Source organism: Aotus nancymaae, unplaced genomic scaffold (assembly GCF_030222135.1).
Source record: "Aotus nancymaae isolate 86718 unplaced genomic scaffold, 86718_ANA_hifiasm-v0.15.2.pri h1tg000007l, whole genome shotgun sequence".
Lineage (NCBI taxonomy): Eukaryota > Metazoa > Chordata > Mammalia > Primates > Aotidae > Aotus > Aotus nancymaae.
The window spans coordinates 863265-884558 of NW_026988418.1; the positions used below are offsets into that span (position 1 = coordinate 863265).

The window sequence follows — 21294 nt, forward strand, 5'->3', positions numbered from 1 at the left end:
ATAAAGCTGGAACCTAGGTTGAAACTATCCCTTTGTACACCACAGAAGAAACGAATAAGCCTGACATAAATAAGAGGGGGAAAAATTAAAATTCAGGTTCTTTTGCCAATGTCATATCATAGCAAAACGTTAGCAGTACTTAATATGTACAGCCTATGTAAAATGTAAATCAAGACCTACAATTCCTATAGTACCACGTTTGAAACCCAACTGTACACAAAACCACTCTCGTCCCTTTTCCAGGCCAGTGGACCTGAGTGATGGAAATGCTGATTACTAAGGAGAGGTACATAATACACACTCAGACACACTGACAAAATGGCTTCGTATAGTGGTAAATGGAAAATGCTTCCTGCTCTGGATATTTACAAACCATGGAGTTCAGAAGGGAACCTCCAAAGAAATGTAATCACCGTACACAAAGATTAAAAAGTGGGTAGTTCCCCTCTGGGAGACTCAACAACATCTTGGTTTGCCTGAGTGGATCACTCCACTGCCTGAGGAATTTATAATAAGGCATGAGACTGGAACTAGGTCTCCCAAAGTAAAGGACATACATTGCAAAAAGGCTCCAAAACACTGGAGTCAGATTTTTCCCATTATATTTGAAATCTGTCACACTAAAAAAAAAAAATCTCTCCTCTTGGAATGCCACTGACCATGCACTTAGTTCATGGCATGTCTAGGAGCAATACACCAAGCAGCCTAAAAACATCACTGTAACTATGCTTCTTGGTAGAAACGGATATCCTTTCCTAATCAACACACTGGAACACTTTGGTGCATCATGTAGAATAAATTTGGCATATGATTCCTAGGGTTTTTTCATACTCTTTAGCTAACTACTCTGTAGAAAACTGGCAAGGTCAGTTAGCCATGGAAGATCCATCATGTCACCAATGCAGTTCAGACAGAGGTAGATGAACATGTAACTAGACAGTCCTGGCAGGTTCTCTCGAAGGGCATGGATTCAAGAATGGACTGCAAAAACCAACTAAAGAAAACATAGTTGCCGGGTGTGGTAGCTCATGCCTTTAATCCCAGCAACTCAGGAGGCTAAGGAGGGAGAACGGCTTGAGGCCAGAAGCTCCACATTACAGTGAGCTATGATTGTGGCCTGGGCAAACATAGCAAGACCCAGTGTTTAAAAAAAAAAAAAAAATACATAAGCAAACAACAATAAAACACAGCTACTTAGAGACTTGGGGTAGAAAGGCCTTAAAGGCCAGTAATCACAATACTTTGGGAAGTCAAGGTGGAAGGATTGCTTGAGCCCAGGAGTTCAAGACCAGCCTGGGCAACATAGTGAGACCCCCTCTCTGCCAAAACAACCACCAAAAATTAGCCGGCACAGTGGCACATGCCTGTGGTCTCAGCTACTATGGAGGCTGAGGTGGGAGGATGGCTTGAGCCTGGGAGGTAGGCTGCAGTGAGCTGTGATCGTGCCACTGCACTCCAGCCTGGCTGCAGAATTGGAACCCTGGCTCAACCAAAAAAAAAAAAAAAAAAAAAAAAGAGAGCGAAGAAAAAATAAAAAGAATGCTTTTGTTTTTGAGCAGAATGAAAATATTTTGGTAAGAAATTTCACGCCAGGCATGGTGGCTCACGCCTGTAATCCAAGCACTTTGGAGGCCAAAGCGGACGGATCACCTGAGATAAGGAGTTCAAAACCAGCCTGACCAACATGGTGAAACTCCGTCTTAAAAAAAAAAAAAAGAAAAGAAAAGAAATTTCACAAAGCTTGCCAAGTGCCATGGCTCATGCCTATAGTTCCAGCACTTCAGGAGGTCGAGGCAGGAGGATTACTTGAGCCCAGGAGTTTGAGGTCACAGTGAGCTATGATCTCACCACTGCAATCACTCCAACATGTGTGACAGAGTGAGACCCTGTCTCAAGAAAGAAAGAAAGGAAAGAAGACAGAAAGGAAGGGAAGGGAGGAAAAGAAGGAAAGGGAAGAAAGGGAGGAGAGGGAGGGAGGGAAGGAAGGAGGGAGGGAGGGAAGAAAGGAGGGAGAGAGGGAGGGAAGGAAGGAGGGAGGGAGGAAGGGAGGGAGGGAAGGAAGGAGGGAGGGAGGGAGGGAAGGAAGGAAGGAAGGGAGGGAAAGAAAGAGAGAAGAGAGGAAGGAAGGAAGGAGAAAAAGAGAACGAAAGGAAGTGGGGGGGGGAGGGGAGGAGACCTCAAAGCTACCAAATCAGTAGGGAGACAGTAATGAAATAACAAGTATGAGAATAAGATATGTGAAATTTGAGTCAGAATTACCAGTGGCCTTGTGGTAGGACTTTTCCTGTGGCAAGGTTCTGGTTGGTTTATTTTTTGCACAAGACAAGCATGAAGAAAAGAAAATGAAGTAATAGGTAAGCCAACTCCATACTATACAAAACAATGAAAAAACCAGGAGTAAACAGGAAATTCAGGCTAAAATGTGACTCAGAAAATAAGCTGCCTGTGAAGCCAAGAAGACCAACTAGTTATCAAATGATCTGATTTCTCAAGAGCAACACCTGTGCATGGAGGGAAACGAAGAAACAAAAACAAAGCTTAAAAAACGAGGGGAAAAGGAGAGGGCTAAAGGATCATTATGTCTATTATCAAGTAGTCATAAAAGTCAGCCTCTTCAGGCCAATTAAGTGGATTTTAATGCCAAAATAAAATCACTGCCACAACAAAAGCTAAGCTAAGACAGTGCTTCAGGAAGGCAAGCCTCCTGAATGTCTGGTCCTTAAGCAAGATTTTCAAAGACTAAAGCTATTGCTACTTCTCCCTCAATCTCCACCCAACCCCAAATCTACTGATTTCAAAAATATAGACTCTTCCACATGGGTCTCATGGACAGCAGGAAAAAATGTGGGTGGAAAGTGGAGTGAGCTAAATCCCCAGCAAACTGAACCAAGTGCTCATAATATCCTTGACCCTGTCCTATTCAATATAATTATCAATGACCTGAAGACATGAATGGCAAACCAGACTTGCAAATAGAATAAAGCAATCTGAACAGTAGGAAGTGGAAAAGTGACAGCTTTTCACTGATTGCATAATCATTCCCTCTGTACCATCTCCTCCTCTTCTGCCTGGATCAGCATTTCCCAAAATGTGTTCCACAAAACACTGATCCCTGGAAATGAGATCTGAAAAATGGTTTCTCAAGTTTAAAACATTTGAAAAATTCTGCATTTTCTTCCTTCTTAGTTGTTGGCACATCAAAGGCTCTGAGAAGTCCTAATCAACAAATTTCTGTCTTGGTTTAACTTAATGTTTCCCAAACACCTGCTCATGAAACACTTTCACACTGTAATCATTAGCTGAGGATGGCCTCAAGTTTAGATCCTAAACCATGTCCAAATTACTTATGCTAAAAAAAAAAAGATTCAATCCCCTTGAGCTAGCTACTGCTGTCTTATCACACTTCTTCCTCTACCAAACTTATTAAAAAAAAAAACCAACTTGACATTTCCTGCCTCCTGTTTCCTCATCACTCACTCACTTCATCACTCAAAACCTGGCTTCAGCCCCACTGCTCTACTGCAAGTCTTCTCATGTGAACAACTGCACAACCAGCAGAACTAGTGGCTTGGCTTCTTTTGGGCTCCTCAATCCCTCTGCAGGGTCACACAGGAATATTCTTATTTATTGAGAGGAATATTCTCTCTTCCTTCAGCTTCTGCAGCACTGCATTCGACCCATCTCTTTGACTATCATGATCTTGGGTTCCTCTTTCTCTTCCCAACCCTTAAATTCTCAGGCCAACTCTTACTTCTCCCTTGAGCAAACCACTCACACTTTGAAGGACCCTTTCTACTACTATTCTAACTACAAATTGTTTCTTTGACTTAGATACATATTTCCAATGACCTTTGAATTTGTTCATGTTACTTTTGTCCAAGGACTGTACATTCAATACACTCCAACCAAACTCACTAATTACCCCTTCAAAGTTTTCCCTTTCCTGTCTTTCTTGATTCCTATGAATGGGATCACCATTTGGAGGGCGGGGGGAACAGAGTTAGTCACTTTCTCCCCAGCATGCACACAGCACTTTCAGTACTCCTCTGTTAAAATATCTACCACAACGGACTCTAACTGCTTAACTCTAAACCTAGACTTGAAGCTCCATCAATAAGCTGTGCTAAGACACAGCAGAAACTCAACAGATTTGGGAAAATGGATGAATCCTTTCAATAAACATGATTCAAAACCTTTTTTTTTTTTTTTTGAGACAGATTCCCAGGCTGGAGTGCAGTGGCACAATCTCAGCTCACTGCAGCCTCCGCCCCCTGGGTTCAAGCGATTCTCCTGCCTCAGCCTCCCACATAGCTGGGACTACAGGCGTGCAGCACCACAATCGGCTAATTTTTCATTTTAAGTAGAGACAGGGTTTCACCATGTTGGCCAGGCTAGTCTAGAACTCCTGACTTCAAGTGATCCATTTGTCTCGGCCTCCCAAAGTGCTGGGATTACAGGCATGAGCCACTGCACCCAGTCTATTCAAAACCTTTTAATCATGCCCAATTCATGGCTCATTCCTCAAACTCCAATAACATATACAAAGTTCTCTCATGCTTCTACAAAAGCTCTTGATTCTTCCCATAAACAAGGCCACCATCCTTTCTTCAGAGTTAAATGAAACCCCAAACATAAGCTACAACTGTCTCCCAACTGGGCAAGACATCTCCAGTTTTCCTCTGCCTCCAAGCTACCTCTGCTACCAGACCAATCTTTCTAAAATGCTACTCTAACCATGTTATCTATTTAACCACTCTAGCCTTGGCTCAGACACCTCCAGTGGTTTTCTATCATTTCCAGAAGAGGATTGTCCAAAACCCACAGAGGGTTATCACTGCCTTACATGTTTGAATCTTCACTATCTTTTCCATTCTTAACTCCTTCTACTCCCTATGTTCTAGTCTAAGGGTCAGCACACTACAGCCAGTGAACCAAATCCACCCCATTGCCTGTTTTTGTATAAAGTCTTTTTTTTTTTAATTTTTAATTTTTTTTTTTTTTATGAATAGAGATGGAGTTTCACCACGTTGGCCAGGTTGGTCTCAAACTGCTGAACTCAGGTGATCTGCCCACCTCGGCCTCCCAAAGTGCTGGGATTACAAGCATGAGCCACCACGCCAGGCCTGTTTTTGTAAAGTCTTATCAGAACTCGGCCACGTTCATTCATTTATGTATTGCCTATGGCTGCTTTTGTGCTACAATGGAAGAACAGAGTAGTTCCAACAGAGACCTTATAGCCAGCAAAGTCCAGAATATTTACTATTTAGCCCTATGCAGAAAAAAGTGTGCTGACCTCTGTTGTAACAGGAAAACTGGCTATTCCCTGAAAATGGCCTGTTTCTCACCTGCATTCCTTGTTGTATGCTGTTCCTCTCTCTTGGAAAAACCTTTTCCTCCTTTTTTCCTTAATTGTAATATATTCTTTTTTTTGAGACAGAGTTTCGCTCTTGTTGCCCAGGCTGGAGTACAATGGCGCAATCTCATCTCACCACAACCTCTGCCTCCAGGGTTCAAGAGATTCTCCTGTATCAGCCTCCCAAGTAGCTGGGATTACAGGCATGCACCACCACGCCCAGCTAATTTTTTTGTATTTTTAGTAGATACAGGGTTTCTCCATGTTGGTCAGGCTGGTCTCAAACTCCCAACCTCAGATGATACACCAGCCTCAGCCTCCCAAAGTGCTGAGATTACAGGGTGAGCCACGACGCCCAGCCAATTGTAAATATTCTTTAAGACCAGCTCAAATGCTACCTTTTTCACAAAGACTTCCCTGATCCCAAAATTAAGGGTGAGCTTCTCTGTGCTCACGGTGTGATATCTGTACCTCTCCTTCACATTTACCACATTGTGCTTGGGTTATGATTATTAGTGTAAACAATTTCTGCTTCTATGTTATAAATCGACTACCACAATCATCTGCAGTGTCCATAGAACATAACAGCATCTTGCTTCATGTTTGTTGAGCTGAACAAACTTACAAATCCCCTACAAACTCAAATCAGCTGAAACCAACAAGATAAAATGTCATAGGGAGATATTTTTATTTTTTGAGACAGAGTTTTACTCTTGTTGCCAAGGCTGGAGTGCAGTGGTGCAATCTTAGCTCATTGCAACCTTAGCCTCCCGTGTTCAGAGAGTCTCCTGCCTCAGCCTCCAGAGTAGCTGGGATTATAGGTGACTGCCACCACACCAGGCTAACTTTTTGTATTTTTAGTAGAGACAGGGTTTCATCATGTTGGCCAGGCTGGTCTTGAACTCCTGATCTCAGGTGATCCACCCACCTCAGCCTCCCAAACTGCTGCGATTATAGGCATGAGCCACCATGTGCCACCAGGAGATATTTTTAATAAGGCTTACATGCAGGTCTCCGTTTTCATTTTTATAAGATCTGACAGCTGCACACATGAGAATAATCTAGAGCAGGGTTTCTCAATCCTAGCACTGTCGCTATTTTGGGCCAGATAATTCTGTTGTAGGGGGCTGTCCTGTGCAGTGTAAAACATTTAACGGTGTCTTTAACCTCTAACCACTAGATTCCAGTACCACCTCCACAGTGTGACAACCAAAAATGTTTCTAGACATGGCCAAACATCTCCTGGGGGCAAAACTGACTGCAGTTAAGAAGCACTACTGTAGAAATTTCCAACTACAAGCTAGTAGTAAGATGTTGCTGATAATAAATATAGACTACATAGTAACTGTAGTGCAGTTCCTGAATAAGAAATAAGAGCCATACTATATTCAATGCCAGTTGACTCACACTCATGAGACTGTGCTCAACTATAGATTTTTAAAGGACTTTGGGGCCAGGCATGGTGGCTCACACCTGTAATCCTAGCTAGCACTTTGGGAGGCTGAGGCAGGCAGATCAACCTGAGTGAGATCAGGAGTTCAAGACCAGCCTGATCAACATGAAGAAACCCTGTCTCTACTAAAAATACAAAATTAGCCAGACATGGTGGTGCATGCCTGTAATCCCAGCTACTCGGAAGGCTAAGGCAGGAGAATCGCTAGAACCTGGGAGGCGGAGGTTGCAGTGAGAGATCACACCATTTGCACTCCAGCCTAGGCAACAAGAGCAAAACTCCATCTCAAAAAAAAAAAAAAAAGGACTTTGGAAAACTGGAATTCATGTAATCAAAGGTGACTAGGCTGATGAGAGACTGGAGAAAATGTCACAGAGGGACATTTAAGTACATGGAGGTGTTTAGCCTATGTAAGAGGAAGAATAACCCATGATCTTCAAATAGCTAATGGACTATCCTATGGGAGGAAGCTTACTCAGGAAAGCAGGTCTTGAACCAGTGGGCAGCACCTGCAGAAAGGCAAGTTTTGGTTCTATACAAGTAAAAGCTTTCTAACAGTCAGAACTGGCTAACAAATGTGCTGGGTCGAGGTATGAAACACTGTGCTCTCGTTGTTCTGGAAGTTTTCAAGCAGAAACCAGATGAACTGATGTCAGAGATGCCACAGGGAGATTTCTGCATGGCATAGGAGGTAGGACAAGATGGTCTCTCTAAGGCTAGCAAAGGAAAAGTGATTGGCCATCAATAAGCCACATACATAAGCCATATGCAATTTCAAGACCTCAACCACAGCAAAAAAGAAAACTATATTGCTAAATCATTCACTCTATTTTCTGTTTGGTAACATCTTACATTTAGTCCCTGGTACTGTAACTACCAGTGACCTATTTTTTTCTAATTGACCTGTAATAGTTCCTGGATAATATATATCACTACCTTTAAATCAGAACTTTTATTCTGCTAATAATAACCAGTAGTATAATAACCACTAATAAATGCTTTGAAAACTGTAAAATGCTTTACAGTTTTCAAAGCATCCCGACAGCACTACCTTACTCACATTAGCTAAACACGAACATGAAAACTTATTTTAGATAACCTGCTCTCATTTACTGTCTCTTGCCTGAATTTTTTTTTTTTTTGAGACTGAGTCTTTTCCGTTTTGCACTGAACAGGCAAGAAAAAACAAACAAACAAAAAAAATTAAAAAAAAGAGAGACTGAGTCTTGCTCTGTCATCCAGACTGGAGTGCAGTGGTGAGATGTTGGCTCACTGCAACCTCCACCGCCCGGATTCAAGTAATTTCCTTGCCTCAACTTCCCGAGTAGCTGGGCCAACATGCCCATGCCCAGATATGTATGTGTGTGTGTGTGTGTGTGTGTGTGTGTGTGTGTGTGTGTATGTGTGTGTATTTTTCATAGAGACAGAGTTTTGTCATGTTTGCCAGGGTGGTCTTGAACTCCTGACATCAGGTGATCCACCTGCCTCGGCCTCCCAAAGTGCTAGGATTACAGGCGTGAGCCACTGTGCCCAGCCTGAATTTCTTTTTTTTTTTTTGAGACAGAGTCTTGTTCTGTTGCCCAGGCTGAAGTGCAATGGCGTGATCTTGGCTCACTGCAACCTCTGCCTCCCGGGTTCAAGCAATTCTCTTGCCTCAGCTTCCCAAGTAGCTGGGACTCAGGCACACACCACCACACCCGGCTAAATTTTTTGTATTTTTTAGTAGAGACGAGGTTTCACCATATTGCCCAGGCTGGTTGCGAACTCCTGAGCTCAGGCAATCCACCTGCCTTGGCCTCCCAAAGTGTTGGGATTACAGGCGTGAGCCACCATGCCCGGCCTTCTTCTTCTTCTTTTTTTTTTATACAGAGTCTTGCTCTGTCACCCAGGCTAGAGAGTAGTGGCACGATCTCGGCTCACTGCAACCTCCACCTCCTGGGTCCAAGTGATTCTCCTGCCTCAGCCTCTGAGTAGCTGGGATTACAGGCCTGCATCACCACCACCTGGTTAATTTCTGTATTTTTAGCAGAGATGGGGTTTCATCATGTTGGCCAGGCTGATTACAAATTCAACCTCAAGTGATCCGCTCGCCCCAGCCTCCCAAAGTGCTGGGATTACAGGCGTGAGTCACCATAAAAGAAAAATTCATTAAACATTCACTAAGATAATAAAACATATTCCAAGAACGGGCATGGTGGCTCACGCCTGCAATCCCAGCACTTTGGGAGGCCGAGGCGGGTGGATCATGAGGTCAGGAGTTTGAAACCAGCTAGGCCAACCTGGTGAAACCCCATCTCTACTGAAAATACAAAAATTGGCCAGGCATGGTGGCAGGCGCCTATAATCCAAGCTTACTCAGAAGGCTGAGGCAGGAGAATCGCTTGAACCTAGGAGACAGAGGTTGCTGTGAGCCAAGACTGCACCATTGCACTGCAGCCCAGCCTGGGTGACAGAACAAGACTCCATCTTAAAAAATAAATAAATAAATAAACAAACAAACATATTCCAGCAGATTCTCATCTTCAAAACAAATAATTTAAACACAACCCAGAGATAAGCCAAATCTAGTCATTTCTTTTTTTTTTCTTGTTTTCGAGATGGAGTCTTGCTCTGTCGCCAGGCTGGAGTGCAGTGGCACAATCTCGGCTCACTGTACCCTCTGCCTCCTGGGTACAAGCAATTCTCCTGCCACGCCCCCCAAGTAGCTGGGAGTACAAGCATGTGCCACCACACCAGGCTAATTTTTGTATTTTAGTAGAGATGGGATTTAATCATGTTGGCCAGGATGGTCTTGATCTCCTGACCTCGTGATCTGCCCGCCTTGGCCTCCCAAAGTACTGAGGTTACAGGCATGAGCCAGCCAGCCCAAATATAGTTATTTCTTTATCAAATAAGCCAACTCTATAGTTATTTCCCTGTCAGATAAGCTAAATCTAGTTATTTTAGTGTCAGAAACATGGACTTACTTAAGCGAAATTTACTTATGACCTAGGGAAGGATATTTGAGAAATTACAATTTCATATTCCCAAATTTCAATGTGGCGATACAAACCAAAGTCCCAGAAGCAATCACAACAAAACCTAAAGCGTATGTGTTGTTGATAAGCAAAACTATTGTAAGTCTTAACCCCACACACTCTACTCCCCAGCTAAAATTTGCACCCAAAATTTTGTAAGGACTTGCCCCAAAACCAACTAGGCCCCCACTGACTGCTTTACTCACTTCTTTACGTTTCGTTTCCGGACATTCCGACTGCAGAGTGAGGGTTGCACCTTCGATATTTCTTGGCATGGGTGTGGAACCAGGGTTTATTGTCAAATGAATCTGATCTGGTGAGATAATATGTTGCACATAACCCTGGGACATTGCTTCACGATCTATCAGGTAAAAGCCCTCTTCACCCCCTACTAGAAAAGGCAAGTGTTCTCCGCACTGTCCGTCATCATCGTCATCCTCCAAAGTGCCAGGGTCCTGCTCAATAAGAACAGTGGTCCTATCATAAACAGTTCCAGATGAGGAAGGCACCAGTCCATTTTTATCCACAAACCTGAGCATTTTATCATCGGGGGTCAGCTCATCTTCCTCTGCCTCAAAGTAGATGATGTTGTTGTCTGGACTGTGTTCCCCCATGGTTCAGTTGTGCTCAGCCCAATTGTGAGAAATGAAAAGATAATGACTTGTCTGCAATAGAACAAAGCCAGAGTTAGAGTCATACCACAAGACCCATGGACCTCCTCAGCAAGCGCAGGGCTCATTTTCCCTCTCATTTAAAGAGCAAGCCAAAGCAAATGAAAAACCATCCTTGGGAATAATTTTTTAATTATCTTAACTTTGAAACCATCAAGTTATTTTTAAAGAAAAGCAATGATGGCTGGGCATGGTGGCTCATGCCTGTAATCTCAGCACTTTGGGAGGCTGAGGTGAGAGGATCGCTTGAGGCCAGTAGTTTGAGATCAGCATGGTCAAAACAACATAGTGAGATTCCATCTCTATAAAAAGAAAGAAAAAGAAAGAAAGAGAGAAAGAGAGAAAGGAAGGAAGGAAAGAAAAGCAATGCTTTTCAAAAACTGAATAAGTTCATAAGACCTTCTGAATGTGCCTGTCAAACAATTTGAAACTTGGTCAAAATACTTAAAGGGGACAAAAGAGCAAACAGAACAGTGGCTGCTTAAAGGCTAAATTGCTACAAATCTTAAAGGAAACCGCACTCAAATATCTTCCAAATTAGACCGCGAGGCAGTAAATGGTCTCATGTAGTTTATGGTAGAAGGAACAAGGCTTTGGAGGCAGAGTCATCTACCTACAGATCCTGGCTTTGCCCTTTACTACATGGGTAACTTTTCTGTACGTCACTTTTCTTATGTGCAAGATGGGACTAGTAATTCCTGTTCTCTCAAAGTTTTTACAAGGAATAAAAGAGGCAACACATGCAAAGCACAATGTTTGATAAATAGTAGAGGAACAAGTGTGAATTCCTTCCCTGCTACCTAGAACACACGTTTCAACCTTCTGGGTGGAGGGGCTAATCCTCAATCAGGCACAAACAGTGAAGATCACTGTTATCTATTTATGTCTTAAAACAATATGGTGTCAGAAGCTATGGTTGTATAATGGGCTTTCATCCCTGAATGAATTGAGTCTTACTTACTATTTTTGTTTCCACAGCCCCTAGCATAACACACTGATACTAGAAGTGCAGGAAATGTCAGCTAAATGAATGAAAGACATGACAACATACACTCTCGTGAAGACAGTATCTTGGGAAGATATATTCTCTTGAGAAAAATACCACATTTGAACCTTTCATGTTCTGGAATAGTGATTCTTCCTTCATCTACAAACACAGGCTCTACAAATGTGGGTTTGGCAGGCAGAATAGAAATTTAAAATAATCAGCAGATCCCTTTTAGATTTCAGTCTGGCTTTGCACTTTATCTTTCTCTTTTGCTCTGGGTTAGAAAGTGAGCCTTTACTTAGTGGGATGGCTAGACAGTTACCAAAGACAGGTCAAAAGATCCGATCCGGGAGGTACCGGCCCGACCCCTAGCTCTGGCTTACGCAACCCCATAGATGTATACTTCGCTGCATCTGAGAAGAGAGAGAAGAGCACCGAGGGCCCCAGTGGGCTGCCCCGGCACCCTCGGCGGCAACGCAGAGACCAAGTGTCCGGAACAAACAAGACCGGGAGGTTTGAGGGTGGCCAAGAGGAGTGCGAACAGAGCCCCCTTGAGAGGAGGCTGGGAAAATGAACCTGTCTGGGACAGCCCCCAGCACGGGGCCACACAGAAAAATCCGAAGACAAGCTGGGGGTCTCCAAGCACAGAGAAGAGGGGCAGGGTCCGGGTCTCCATGGAAACAGGGAAGGGGGGCTGGATACCCATCCCCATGGAAACAGAGAAGGGGTGGGGTCCCTATGGTGACCGGACTGCGGTCTCTATTGGGAAATGCTTCAGGAGGGAGCCTAAGTCCCGCGCCCCCGGTTAAGTCCCAAGCCCAGGCCGAGTCTAGTTTCGCCTTTTACCTCCGTGGCTCCCGGCAACGGCGGCGGCAGCAGCTTCTCCCCTCCCCAGCGGCACCATGATTGCCCCCACCTTCCCCAACGTCACTTCCGCTTCCGCTTTCCGGAGGAAGGAGGGGACAGCGCTCCGCCCCTCCCTGACGCCTCTGGTTGGCTCAGGTTGTCAGGGGCCGAGCTGAAGTCTCCAATTGGCGAGAAGGAAGGGCGGGGCGGGGCACCGTGGGGAAGGCGCCCAGTGGGTGAGTTCGTCCGCGCGGGGAAGCGCCCGGAGTAGGTACTGGCTGCCCGCAGGGTGTCGCCGTCACGGCACAGGACGCAAGGAGAAGGGAACGAATCCCAAAGCAAGAGTCTGAAATATCGTCAGCCGAGTTTGCGCTGGCCGCCCTCGCCCAGGCAGCCACAGCTGCAGCGAGAAGGACCACAGTTGGCCGTCAGAACTCTGGCTCCAACTCGCCTGGGGAGCCTGGACGGCTGTGATGTTCCCGGGTTTCTCCCTCCGGGGCTCTGGCCTCCACTTCAGCACCCATCAAAGTTAACACAGGCGGGAGGCCCCAAAAAGGAAGATAAGACTCCAAAGGCAGAACTCAGAGTATTCCAAGCCCAGCTGGAGAGGACGCCGCCGCCGCCTCTTCCTTGTACCACGCGCTTCCCTAGGACGCCCTTCTCACACTCTCGCCCCGCCAAGCGATCCCAACTTTCTTCCCCTGCAGAGAACGCGACTTCGACAGGACTCTTGTCCGGGCCAGTTAGCGCCACCTACCGGCCACTCCCTTCTTTAACCGGTCACATTGTCTTGCTGGTCCGTGTCTTAAACCCATTTTACAGTCCCCAGAAGTTGTTGTATTTGTACCCAGGAAACAATTCTGCGTGTGCCTTCGTTACGCCCCTGTCCTTTCCAAATGCCTGGAGGCTCTAGCTGTTAGATCCTCCCAGCAGCCACTGCCTGTTTTTCCCATAAACTGCTTCTCGAATATTGAGTGGGACAACTCCAAAGACTAGACCAGGCGTCAAGGTGTTCAGGCCAGTGCTATAACCATTTTTTGCTGACTACCAGCAATATATCTCTTTGGCCCCAAGGCTTGAGCCACAAAGTCCAGCTGCAGCGAACTGCCACCTCTTGAGAGGAAAAACATACACAACCACTACTGTTAAAAATACATTTATCATTAAAATATATTACATGAGAGAGGGGATGCATCATATACAGTTTGGAAGACTTGCTGGCCCAGAAAAATCCCACTTGTTTTATCGAACACTCATTTCTTCAGTGATTTTACATTTTATTTTTAGAGACGGAGTCTCCCTCTGTCACCCAGGCTGGAATACAGTGATGTGATCATAGCTCACTGCAGCCTCAAACTCCTGTGCTCAAGTGATCCACCCACATCAGCCTCTCAAGTAACTGGGACCACAGGCATGCATCACCACGCCCAGCTAATTTTTAAAAATTTTTTTGTAGAGATGAGGTCTCCTTCTGTTGCCCAGGCTGGTCCCAAACTCCTGGTCTCTAGCAGTCCTCCCACCTCAATCTCCCAAAGTGCTGAGATTACAGGCTTGAGCCACTGCGCCTGGTTATTTTAATTTTTTAAACACCTGTATTGCCCTCAGAGGCTAAGCAGCCAGTCTCAGAGTTATCGAGCCATTATCTGAGCAGGAATGGGGGAAGAGTTTGCCTGTGCATATACACATATCCTCAAACCCAGCACTGAAAGCATCTGGGATGGTTGCAGCCTATTTTATCCAGCAGTTTCTGCCTGCATTCTTGCCGTCCAACTCATAGTCCTTTCAGGACTCCAAAGTTCCTTCCAATATCTGATCATGAGGATATCACCCCAGGCTACAGGGAAGGCACCAACTATGCCCCAGAGGTAGGGTGAGTACAGGCAGTTATTTTAAAACATTTCAAATTAAAAAAAAAAAAAAAAGCCTGATGTGGTGGCTCACGCGTGTAATCCCAGCACTTTGGGAGGATGAGGCGGGTGAATCACCTGAGGCCAGGTGTTCGAGACCAGCCTGGCCAACGTGGTGAAACCCCATCTCTACTAAAAATACAAAAAATTAGCCAGGCGTGATGGCAGGTGCCTGTAATCCCAGCTACTCAGGTGGCTGACGCAGGAGAATCGCTTGAACTAAGGTGGGGGAGGTTGCAGTGAGCCGAGATTGCACCATTGCACTCCAGCCTGGGTAACAAGACTGAAACTCCTTCTCAAAAAAAAAAAAAAAATAGCACTCAATCTGTGTTAAATAACTAAAGTTGAAAATTGAATGTCAGTTTTATTATGGTGGATTTTCTCCTATGTCTTCATGACTCTCAGCACTGAGTGTGCCAACCAATGGTGGGCTTAGTCGGGGCACTAGGCTCAGGAAACAGCTGCCATTATTGCTACCAAGTAGCCTCACATAATTATCTTAAGACAGCTCTTGAGCTGAAACAGGTGGGGCTGGTAATTGGCTGCCTCAAGTAAAATAGAAGAGGGAGACTCAGAGTGGGTTGCAGAGGAACTGGTGAATAAATTCTTGAGCCTTCTTCTTCTCCATCATATCAAGCTTTTGGTGACCAGCTGGGTTTCGAAGCAATAAGCTGCCAAATATGCTAGCTGCAAGAAAAAAACAGAAAATAAATGATTCAGCAAAAGAAGGTACTAAAGACACACATCACCTACAGCAGGGGTATGTTCTGAGAAATGTCATTAGGTGATTTTGTCATTGTGTGAACATCGTTAAGAGTGTACTTACACTTTACACAAACTTTACTTGCACTTGTACTTACACAATTCTAGATGGTATAGCCTATTGCTCCTAGGCTCCTGTACAGCAAGTTACTATACTGAATACTACAGGCAACTGTAACACACTGGTAAGTATTTGTGCATCCAAACATATCTAAACATAGGAAAGGTACATCAAAAATACAATATTATGGGCCAGGTGCAGTGGCTCGCACCTGTAGTCTCAGCACTTTGGGAAGCCAAAGCAGGCAGATCACTAGAGGGCAGGAATTTGATACCAGATAGGCCAACATGGTGAAACCCCCGTCACTACTAAAAATACAAAAATTAGCCTGACCCCACAAGAGGGCTTTCCAAGGAGAATGGTGCCGAGGTTACAGGGTGGTGGGGGAGGCAGTGCTGCTTGGTGTCCTGCCTCTCTGGTTCCTGCCTCCTCCCCTCCCACTCCCACACTGCCTCACCTCCCTCCCATCCTCGCTGAGGGCTGGTCCCCAGGCTCGGACAGGGGTTTCATGAGCATGATAAGGATAGCTAAGGCCCAGGGGTAGCTGCGTGGGCCCGAGTGGCCATCTGGCTTCCAGCACTCTCCCACTCAGCAGTGGGGAGGGTGGGCATTGGTCACCGCCCTTAAAAAAAAAAAAAAAAGGCTGAGCATGGTGGCTTACGCCTGTAATCCCAGCACTTTGGGAGGCCAAACTGGGCAGCTCACAGGGTCAGGAGTTCAAGACCAGCCTGGTTAATATGGTGAAACCCCATCTCTACTAAAAACACAAAAATTAGCTGGGCATGGTGGCACACGCCTGTGATCCCAGCTACTTGGAAGGCTGAGACAGAAGAATCGCTTGAACCCCAGAGGCAGAAGTTGCAGTGAGCCGAGAACATGCCACTGCACTCCAGCCTGGGCAACAGAGTGAGACTCTGTCTCCAAAAAAGAAAAAAATAGCCAGACATGGTGGCAAGCACCTATAATCCCAGCTACCTGGGAGGCTGAGGCACACGAATCACTTGAACCCAGGAGGCAGAGACTGCAGTGAGCTGAGTTCACACCACTGCACTCCAGCCTAGGTGACAGAGCAAGACTGTCTCAAACACACACACACACACACACACACACACCCCACAGTATTATAATCTTATGGACCCTCCATCGTATATATGGTCCATTGTTGACCAAGATGTTATACGGTACAGGATTATACTTTTTTTGTGAGACGAAGTCTCACTCTGTCACCCAGGCTGGAATGCAGTGGTGCAGTCTCGGCTCACTGCAGCCTCTATTGCATCACTTGGGTTCAAGTGATTCTCCTGATTCAGCCTCCCTAGTAGCTGGGATTACAGGCGCCCATCACCACACCCAGCTCATTTTTGTATTTTTCACCATGTTAGCTGGGTTGGTCTCAAACTCCTGACCTCAGGTGACCTGCCCACCTCGGCCTCCCAAAGTGCTATGATTACAGATGTGAGCCATCATGCCCGGTCCATGACTATACTTATTCTTACGTTGTTAGGAGTGGGAAGGAATGTCCAAATGCAATACTTTCTGCTTTAAAAAAATCTGCCCAGGCTGAGTGCGATGGCTCACACCTATAATCCCAGCACTCTGGGAGGCCAAGGCGGGTGGATCACCTGAGGTTGGGAATTCGAGACCAGCCTGACCAACATGGAGAAACTCTGTCTCTACTAAAGAATACAAAATTAGCTGGGTATGGTGGCACATGCCTGTTATCCCAGTTACTTGAAAGGCTGAGGCAGAAGAATTGCTTGAACCCAGGTGGTGGAGGTTGTGGTGAGCCAGTATCACACCATTGCACTCTAGCCTGGGCAACCAGAGCAAAACTCCATCTCAAAAAAAAAAAAAATCTTGGCCTAGAGCTGAATATTTTAGTTCTACTACAAGGGACTTAGGACCCTCCTCAACCACATTTCTCATTACAAGTCTCTCAGTTTGCAGAAATGCTTTCCATAGACTTTTGGCTGCTTACCTAGAATATTCTCATCCAAATGATTTTTTGCTGAATTTTTCAGTAGTTCTTGCAAAAACGCCATCAAGTATTTGAAGACATTGTTGTGGAATGTGGGGAGAGTAGAAATGACCTGAAAGAGGGAGAATTGGAATTTGTCTTTTGTTCACTGAATCATTTGTCAAGTGCCTACTACAGTCCAAGAACTGAATACACCATCCAAGTGCATGAGTAAGACTGTGCATAGAAAACTGGTTGCTTACCACTTGGCATAAGTACCAAAAGAGAGGTACAGGTCAAATGTGACATGAATTTAGAAGTCAACCTTTTAACTGCATGTTCTTATAAGACTTAAGGAAATAAGACATTTTAGTTGGGTCTTGAATATAAGACAAAACTGGATTTACAGAGGTAAGAACGGGTTATTTAGAGCAAAGAAAGTGTAAAAAAGGGCAAGAGGAGAAAATAGGTAAGTAGAGAGAACACTTTATGAGAAGTCAATTTTGGCAGGAGCATAACTAGAAGGGTTATCAGGCCCTGATCAATGAGTACTCCAGCTATCTGCATATCAGAATCAGTTTGAACAAAATAGATTCCAAAAGTGATTATAGGCTGGGCTCAGTGGTTCAAGCCTGCAATCCCAGCACTTTGGGAGGCCAACGCGGGTAGATCACCTGAGGTCAGGAGTTTGAGACCAGCTTGGCCAACGTGGTGAAACCCCATCTCTACTAAAAATACAAAAAATAGCCAGGCATGGTGGCGCACACCTTAATCCCTGCTACTCAGGAGGCTGAGACAGGAGAATCACTTGAATCCGGGAGGCAGAGGTTGCAGTGAGCTGAGATCCCGCCAATGCACTCCAGCCTGGGTGACAGTGAGATTCCATCTCAAACAAACAAACAAAAAACAAAAGTGATTATGATTCAGTGGATTTAGGGTGAGGCTTTAGAATCTGTATTATTGGCAAGTTTTCTAGATTCTGCCAAGGCCTGTTGTATGTGTGAACCACCAAGCTAGATCATAGAAAGTCTTCAATATTTAAGAAAATTAGTAATTGGCAATGGAGAGCCAAGGATGGTTTTTTGACCAACAGTCACATGACAATAGCCTAATTTAGAATACACAATCTGATGGCAGTGTGCAAAACAAATCAGCAGAAGGAGATCGTGAATGCAGCGCACTGACACAAGCTAAGTACAATGAGAATATAAGAGAGAAGACAGGTCATAGATCAACGAGACTGGGCCCGTGGGAGGCACGGAGAGGGTGGAGTCAGAAATGACTCAGGTCTCGGGTTGACTCACTGGAATTAAGGGTGATGCCATTAAAAGAAACAAAGACATGAGAGAAAGAACAGGTTTGAATTTGAGAAGGAAAGATAAGGTGTTCAGTTTCTGAGACACTGCACTTGAGGGACTGCGTCCACTCTGTTCCCTCAGGCCCCATGGGGTCTGGGGCTAACCACATGTGTATGCTCAGTGCTTCCCCTCACCTGCTTGCTTGCTGTGTAGTTGCCAGAACACTCCAAGCAGTTATGGTAGGCGCTGTAACAGATGACAGGCTCTGGAAGGCTCTCCAGGAAAAGCAGCAGAGCTTCAGCTACAGAATGATTGCTGGCAGCTTTTGACCTATCGTTAAGGAATCGATGGTGCTGCTGCCCATGGTTAGGAAAAGGCCCAGGAGCAAGTACATGCCAGAAGTGCTGCCTGCCCAGTCAGGCTCTGCTCAGAGCTAGAATGCCAGCCTAACTTCTCGAAGGGGCCACACTGTCAGGTGAGCCAGGCCTCCTGAGTTCCTGCTATATTGGTTACTTAAAGTTGTAAATTCTTAGCCTGGGCAACATGGCAAAACCCTGTCTCTAGGAAAAGTTCAAAAATTAGACAGGTATGGTGATATGCACCTGTGGTCCCAGCTACTCAGGAGGCTGAGGTGGGAGGATCGTTTGAGCCCAGAAGGTAAAGGCTGCAGTGATCTGAGATCACACTACTGCACTCCAGCCTGGGTGACAGAGATGGACCCTGTCTCAAAAGAAAAAAAAGGTTGTAAAGTCTTCTCTATGTAAACTTTAAATAAAACATGGTAACTGAGGATACAATATCAGATTCTGAGCCTGAAAATACTTTCCTTTTTCTCACCCCCTCATTCATATTCTCTCTGTCTCTGTCTCTCTCTCTCTCTCTCTGTCTCTCTCTCTCTCACACACACACACACACACACACACACACACACACACACACACACAGAGCTGAATGTCTGAAGGATACAGAGGTTATCAGTCATTCCAGTATCCAAGTAGTCCCTGATATGTTCAAATTCTGACCTCAGGCCTGGTTGCTGAAACAGATCTTCCTGCAAAAGGGAAGACAGTCACAAAACAATTGTTTCCTCAGAAAATCACCAATGATTTCCTGACCTAGTAATATCACTAGCAGAAGGCAAAAAGGAGCAGTGTGGTAAGGCCCTGGCAGATTATCTGATTTAAGCTGATGTGGCTAATTCATCTTCCGGGCCTTCCCAGGCATGTTTCTACAGTAGGTCTTCAGGCATCCACTCTAGAACTATGGGTAGGGCATACCACACATAAGAAGATCCAACACTGGAGAAAACATAAAAGCAGCTATGTTTCCTGCAGTGGTATAGAGGGATTACCTGGAGGGAAAAAAATGAAGAAAATATAACATGCATAAGAGCATAAGAGAAAGCTAACAAGGTACTTCAATGCTTTGAGCAAATAAGTTTATGGCAGCAAAGCTATTTCCATTAGTCTCAGGACACTTTATGTTCATTTGTTTTATAAAATGACTTAACACCATATAACTGTATTAATAGTAACACTGTTATATATATTGCTCAAAAATTACATTTGAAAGGAGCTCTGCAGAGAAGGTAGAATAGTACAGCACTGAAGAATATGACTTATCTACTCAGATTCACTGTATTCAAATCCCACCTCTGCCCATTTATCAGCTTTGGGACCTTAACCAAGTTATTCACCTTTCCAGGCATCTGTTTTTCCTCATCTGAGAACTACTGTGAGAACTAGAGGCAATGCTGTAAAACACTTAGAATAGTGCTTGGTATACTGCAATTCTCAATAAATGTGAGGGGAAAAAAAAGTGAAAATGGAATATCATAAGAATGTATATTAAGGCCAGGCGTGGTGGCTCACGCGTGTAATCCCAGCGCTTTGGGAGTCTGAGGCAGGTAGATCACTTGAGGTCACAGGAGTTCGAGACCAGCCTGATCAGCATGGTAAAACCTTGTCTCAAAATGCAAAATTAGCCAGGCATGGTGGTGAGTGCCTGTAATCCCAGCTACTTGGGAGGCTGAGGCAAGATAATTGCTTGAACCCGAGAGGCAGAGGTTGCAGTGAGCCGAGATCGCGCCACTGCACTCCAGCCTGGGCAACAGAGTGAGACCCTGTCTCAAAAAAAAAAAAAAGAATGTATACTAAAAAAAAAAAGTATGTTGCTCTGAAGTGGTAAAGTGATCTTATAGTTTGTATAGGTCTCCCTGAAACCTATATAAACAGATCAGTGAAACTGACGAATCTGACTAGTGAAGCCTGCCCTAGTCACTCTAGAAAAATCAGGCCTCCAAATTCGAGGCCCAGGGGTTGCATCTGGTCCCCTGCTTCTCCTTGGTTTATCAACAAGTGAGCCCCACTCATTCCCAGAAGCTGGTGAGAGTTCCTGAAGGTGAGCGATAACATTCTGAGAGGCCTCCAGGCAGTTTTCTGGCTGAGGGACCCCAGAGGCCATGGGAAGGAACATGCTGTGCAGTGCTGGGATGGCCTTCCTATGCAACACTGCTTCCCTTGGGGGTGATCATGTACTACATGTAATAGCAGGGTCTCTGGCTGGGGACCATGGCTCACACCTGTCATCCCAGCACTTTGGGAGGCCGAGGCAGATGGATCATCTGAGGTCAGGAGTTCAGGACCAGCCTGGCCAACATGGTGAAACTCCTTCTCTACAAAAATACAAAAATTAGCCGGGCATGATGGTGGGTGCCTGTAATCCCAGCTACTCAGGAGACTGAGGTGGGAGAACCACTTGAACCCAGGAGGTGGAGGTTGCAGTGAGCTGAGATCACGCCATTGCACTCTAGCCTGAGCGACAGAACATGACTCTGTCTCAAAGAAAAAAAAAAAGCAGTCTCCCAGCATTGTGAAACATGGCATACTCCCTATCCTCCTTCCCCTTCGTGGGGGAAGAAGAGTTCTCCACAGGTTTCTTATGCAAAAAGTTCTTGGGGCTGACGGTCTTTCTCAAGGCAG

The 21294-nt window shown here is 45.2% G+C and overlaps 2 protein-coding genes across 2 annotated transcripts in view; both read right to left on the reverse strand.

The window, feature by feature from the left end:
• MTF1 (metal regulatory transcription factor 1) overlaps positions 1-12419 on the reverse strand; it is a 54234-nt gene extending 41815 nt beyond the window's left edge. The window contains exons 1-2 of the mRNA XM_012439134.3: positions 12329-12419; positions 10030-10488 (exon numbers count right to left, since the gene is read on the reverse strand). Coding sequence (XP_012294557.1) covers positions 10030-10437 — 408 coding nt within the window. The 5' untranslated portion in view covers positions 10438-10488; positions 12329-12419. The remainder of the gene's footprint in view (positions 1-10029; positions 10489-12328) is intronic.
• Positions 12420-13468: 1049 nt separating this feature from the next.
• INPP5B (inositol polyphosphate-5-phosphatase B) overlaps positions 13469-21294 on the reverse strand; it is a 72002-nt gene continuing 64176 nt past the window's right edge. Inside the window, 4 exon segments of the mRNA XM_064372159.1 lie at positions 13469-14922; positions 17037-17148; positions 18508-18635; positions 19280-19364. Of these exon segments, the coding sequence (XP_064228229.1) occupies positions 14807-14922; positions 17037-17148; positions 18508-18635; positions 19280-19364 (441 nt within the window). The 3' untranslated portion in view covers positions 13469-14806.